We start from the raw sequence: 5,964 nt of genomic DNA, 5'->3' as shown, positions 1-5,964 counted from the left end.
CTGCTTTAAATATTTATTTCTGTTGCCGGTCGGCTGAGCCGCCTTAATTTTATGCATTGCTTTAAATATTTCTTTCTGCTACCGGTCGGCTGAGCCGCCACATATATATTTACTGTTTCTATGTGGATAATTCGCCACCATAATATCACTGTGAATTATTTGTTTATATTATGGATTATTCACCTGTATAAATATTTTTATCTGAATCGATAATTTTTATCTGATTGATCTCTAATTTTTCAGATTAATTTTTTTATTTAAATCTTTTTCCGCCAACGGTCTCAAAGAAAAATTTCAAATTCTTTTCAAAAAATTCAACTTTTTCCAACGGCTAGGAATAGTATTTTTCAATCTATAAATTCATTCATTTTCTCATTCATTTCATCAAAACAAAATTTTTTTTTCTCTCTAAAAACTCTCTCCGAAAAAAGAAGAAGAATTTTGAAGTTTTGAAGTTTTGAAAAATGTTTCGATTATTTTTAATATTTGTTTTTGGAATCATTATTATGTGTATCTATAATCTTTGCGTTGTAGATTTTACTCCGCAAGAATTTCGTTTGACCATTAGTTTACTTGTTTGTACGCTTTTTCTTTTTGTAATCGCTTGCATTATTAATGTAAACGGTTCATTTTAAATATATTTTAAAATAAATTAAATAAAGATTTCTAATAATATTCCATGTTTTTATTTTTAGAAAACAAATGGCAAACATTGAAAAGCTTAAGATCCAAGCTCTTCAAATCAGGGGCGGACCCACGTTGGTGGAAAGGAGTGCAACTGCACCGGGTAATATATAAATAGTTTTGATTTTACATTAGGTATATTGAAGCAATTGGCCCAGTGGTTAATAGATACACCCTTAAAGCATGAGGTAGTAGATTCAATTCCCCACAAATGTGTTTTTTTGCACTGGGTAAAAGTTTTGGCTGGGTCCGCTACTGCTTCAAATCACTGGAGCAAATTACATAGCATGGACCACTGATGTGGAACTTCATTTAGATTCGCAGAATCTATTGGAGACGATAAAAGAGAAAAATGAATCACCTGCCAATGAAAAGGCGAAGGCGATAATTTTTCTAAGAAAGCATCTAGATGAAAATCTGATGCATGATTATGCAAATGTAAAAGACCCCGTGGAGTTGTGGAAAGCTTTAAAAAATAGGTTTGACAACCAGAAAGCAATAACTCTCCCACATGCCCTTGACGAATGGGCAAATTTGAGGTTCCTAGATTTTAACAAGGTAGCACAGTATAATTCTACCATGTTAAGAATCGTGGCTCAATTGGAATACTGTGGTAAGAAAGTGAGCGAAGACGAAATGCTCAATAAAACCTACCTTACATTCCATAAGGAGCACTATGTTCTTGCAGAACAATACAGGAACTGCAAGTACAAAATGTTTTCCGAGCTGATTGTGGCGCTTATGATAGCAGAGAAGAATAATGAACTTCTCATCAAAAACCACAATGCTCGGCCTGCAGGAACCAAAGCATTCCCTGAAGTGAATGCAGCGGATGTAAAAAATCTGGAGAAAAAGGATGTAAACTATCCTGAGAAAGGGAATCAATCATATCGGGGTCGTGGTGGTCGTTTTAATCGTGGGCGTGGAAGAAATTACAACTCACGTGGAAGGGGGTCGTTCAAATGGGTTCGTCCTCAAAATGATTCAAAAGGGAAGGAACACCAAGAAAATTCCACCCAGAAGAGTGAGAATGTGTGTTATAGATGTGGATCTAAGGGACATTGGGCCCGTACGTGTCGAACTCCTCCACATCCTTGTAAGCTGTACATGAATTCCACGAAAGGAAAAGGGAAAGAAGTCAATTTAGCAGAAAACTTCGAGGATACATCGTATCTCGATTCTCCCTCCTTTGCAAATGATTTGGATTAGACCGCTTTTTGTGGATGTCAGATTCACACACTCAAGTATTTTGTTAAGTGGGAAAGATTATTCTTGAGGGACAAAAATGAATGTATAAAAAACTTGTGAATTGTTACGAAAATTGCTATATTATTTCTTTTTCGAGAGGAAGATCCTCTTTACATGGCCATTGGCCTCTATATTTATACATAGATAAACGACATTAAAATGAGTAATTAAGTACAATTATTTCTTCTTAAATGTGTCCGTTTTGATTCTTCGGCTTGAATGCTCAACGTTTGAATTTGAGTTGACTCTGATCTTCATGGGCCTCGCCTCTTTTGGCCCAAGTGTCCTTGAACCGACTTACCCGTGTCTTCTACACCGAACTCGTGTCACAATGCAGTCACTTCGGATTCTCGAAATGGTGACAACCACTTCGACCGTCCCTTCGGCTCACGGGTCCAATGGGCTTCATCCTTTATGGGCCATTATCTTGATTACGTGGCAATCTTTGGTTGGTCTCGTACTTCTGGTGCGGGATCCGACACCAACAATTAGCCCCCCAAGTTCTTCGAAGTGCTATTCCAATTCGGAGGACTTTAAATGCTCAAGTGGCCAAAGATTGCGCTGGAGAATCTTTCTGATTTCCCGCCGAAAATCTCATCACTCCTTTAATTTCGGCACTAGCCATTTTTAACCGAGTGACATCTGTCATCATTATGACCGTATATTGATTAATTACTATTAAAACGGGAAAAACCTTCCCACTTCCCACACGACTTCCGAGGCGGTTTCATCATTAGCTTGAGGTAACTTCTTTTCACCATTACTCTCTTCTTTTACTTTTGTACTTTAATCAAAACCTCTCTCTTCGTTCCTTCACCAAAACCCTTCTTCGCCGGATCTTGAATTTTTCTTTCTTCCCAATGACTTCTGATTCCGATAGACCCGAGTCTCCGTCTTTCGATGAGAGGCGTTCTAGCAATGACGAGTGCACCCGCTCTGATGATATTGCCGGTCCGCACTATAGGTCCACTTGTACTCTTCAATCCCTCGAGCGGTTGAAAGAGCTTTGCCGGATTCCGCCGGAAATGATGGCGGAAGCACAAATAGCTTCCCCCACAGAATCCCCAGAGAACCATCGTGATGGTTACTTCTGTGTGTATGAGATTTATTTCAAAGGTTGCGGGCTGACCTTTCCTCTTCCCGAAGCCCTAGTTCTATACCTAGCGGCTCTTGAAATCGCTCTTCCTCAATTGACCCCCAATCTTCTCCGTACTATTCTTGGAATTATAACAATTGCGGCGGAGGCCGGTTATGTCATCGGAGTTACTGAACTAAATGAGCTTCTGAGCGTGAGAAGTTCATCAAAGAAAACGGGGTATTTCTCAGCATATCCTAACGCCAACAGGAACATCATTTCACATCTTCCGAACAAGGATGAAAATTGGCATCATCCTTGGTTTCTAATTAAGAAAACCCCCGCTTCGATTGGAAATCTCGCAGATTTTCTCCCTTCGAAGTGGTCTGCGAAACCCGGTAGTGATTAGGTTGCCCGTATCTTTCCCGGTTGTTTCTTTATCTTTATTGACTAACACCGTTGTTTCATTTCGCAGCTTTCATCGCTTCCAACCTCCCATCTGAAGAGTTCATCGAATTCTTCAAAATAATTCTTGAAGGGGAAACCCTTTGGAATTCCTTCACTCTTGAACGATTCCTAGAAGCTAACCACAGACTCAGGATGAGTCCGCCTGGTCATCTTCACCAAATTCCTCCCCCTCCCTCAACTCAGGGAATGTCATCTCGGGCCCTTGCGGCCAAACTTAAGTTGCTTTCCAAGCCGATGGCTGAGGCCTGCGAGGAGAAGAAAAAGTTTCTCGCAACTTCTATAGACAAGAAGGACTACAGCAGGACCTTGCTGGTTGATGATGGCAGCACCGAGGGAGCCCGATCTGTCGCTTCCTTCAGATTAACTCCTCGTCGCGATCGTCGCGACTCACGTTCTCCTCGGAGGGATCAATCTCCTCGCCGTGATTCACCTCATCCTCCCCGAGATGATTTTAGTAACGAACCAATTAAGAACTTGGTTCGCCGGAAGAGAGACAAGTCTTCTCGCAGCGATTCTTCTCCGCAGAGGGAAAAGTCGAGGGCCCGAACTGACCGCTCACCTCGATCATCCCCTCCTCCTGAACCAATGGGTCCTCCACGACCGGTTGATATGTCTTCCTCCTCCCAACCTGATAGTGGAAAGACTGCCCGGAGTGCGTCTCCGAAAAAGGGAGATTCCGAATCTCGAGATACTTCCTCGAGGTTAAAACCTGCTCTTGTCCCTCAAGTCAAATCGCTTTCAGGTTTGGTGATTCATACAGTATTCAACGTTTTTTTTTATATCTCCATTAAGATTCCGATTTTTACAACTCTTCTTTCTTCGCAGCTATGGAGACAGAAGGCAGCGTCTTCCGATGCTTCAAGACCCGTTCGGGTTCGATCTTGCCAGATTTCAACAAATAGCGCCCTGCAATTCGTGAACGCTATTTGCTTCACGCTTATCACTCATCTCGGGTTAGTTCCGTTTTTTTTTTTTTTTTTGCATTGCCATTCTGCGAACTGACTCACCATCCCTGGTTCATGTGTAATGCCAGGCTCATAGCGAATTTAACGACATGATCGAACATTACGAAGGGTTGGTCATTGGACGGGAGAAGGAGATTGACATGTGGAAGAAGAAATTCTTAGCTCTTGAGGCTGACCTCAACTCTTCTGCTGGCTCAAAGCACGATCTGGAGGATAAGGTCGATAGGTTGACGTCGGAGCTGGCGCAGGTAAAGGGGGAACTGCAAGACTACTATGATCGGAATTACAAACTCCAGGACGAACTGTCTGGTGTTCAGGGTAGACTTCATGAATCCGAATCAACCGCCGACACCCTGAACAACCAACTTATCGAGCTTGACGCGAAGTACAAGGCGCTAGCCAAGTTGCGTGATTCTGAGTTGGCAAGGTCGGCATCGAAGGCCAGAAAGGAGGTTAAGGGACGCGGGATGGAATTGATCCAAGGGGCCATTCGCTTCATGCAAACCGAGAAAGCTAGGTCGGACTTGGAGTCAGACATCAAGGAGCACGAAAGCAACCTGATTCTGCTGGACCAAATCCATGAAGCAGATTTCTCCGAGGAGCAAGAAAGGACCGAGCTGTCGACTAACCTTTCTGAAAAACGGAGTCGCTTGGCAGCTCTTCCCACTTCGGCCTTCAACCCGCTTGACTTCGAAACATTCTTTACTGAATCACCTCCTATAAGTGAATCGGGTTTAGACTGGGCAGGTAACGCTTGGCTCCTGTGGCTTACCTTTTTCTTACCTTGTACCTTTGATTGATTGGAATTATTACTTCTAGGCTTAAGTGAGACGGAAGACGTTGTCCCGCCCGCAGCTCCTATGGTACCAGAGGTCACTCCGGAGGTTGGTTGTACCGCGGAGGGTGGTCAGGGAGCTTCATCCGATCAAGCACCAGTCAAGGAGGTGAATGAAACTTTGGTTGCTGAGCCGGAGTCCGGGGTGGAGATCACTCCGTAGTGGCTGCGTCCACTTTAAATTGGGGATTGTCCCTTTAAGACTTAATTTATTTTTGGCCTAAGGAGGCTTTATTGTTTCTTTTGAACAAGATATTTGCCTGAGGAGGCTTTTAAACCTTTCTAGGTTGTGACCCAAGGGGGTTTGGTTAAAATTATATGCGGGTTTGCAAAGTCTGCTTTTAACCTTTTGTGGCCTTGTGGCAATGCTTTCGAGATTTTTAGGCTGATCAGACCTTTCTCTTTAAAATGCGAGAGCTGAGTTCGGCTTAAAGCGAGTTCCCCACTTCGGGTTTAGTCAACTCGGTAAACTTGTTGGGCTTGGGCCTTAGAAACTTTTGCAGTTAATGCGACGGTTGCTCTTTCCCTTCTCAAAGAAAACGGCTCGTCTTTTAATGCAATAATTGTCTTTTCTCGATTTTCCAAAAATGGTTTAACCCACTCGGAAACGCTACCATTAATGGGTTTATGGTTTCAAGATAAACCCTAAATCATTATAAATAAAGGCTTACCTACCTCTAGGCTTTATT

General features: G+C 42.6%; 1 protein-coding gene across 1 annotated transcript; it reads left to right on the top strand.

Moving 5' to 3' along the window:
* The first annotated feature begins 460 nt into the window (after nt 1-460).
* On the top strand, nt 461-1,896 carry LOC110226376. Its single transcript, XM_021017923.1, has 2 exons — nt 461-741; nt 949-1,896. The coding sequence occupies exons 1-2, from the start codon at nt 703-705 to the stop codon at nt 1,891-1,893; spliced, it is 984 nt and encodes a 327-aa protein (XP_020873582.1). The 5' UTR covers nt 461-702; the 3' UTR covers nt 1,894-1,896.
* The last annotated feature ends 4,068 nt before the right edge of the window (nt 1,897-5,964 follow it).

This window comes from Arabidopsis lyrata (assembly GCF_000004255.2).
Source record: "Arabidopsis lyrata subsp. lyrata unplaced genomic scaffold ARALYscaffold_99, whole genome shotgun sequence".
NCBI lineage: Eukaryota > Viridiplantae > Streptophyta > Magnoliopsida > Brassicales > Brassicaceae > Arabidopsis > Arabidopsis lyrata.
Note: the sequence above shows the minus strand (reverse complement) of the source record. Positions and strands in the feature narration are given on the sequence as shown.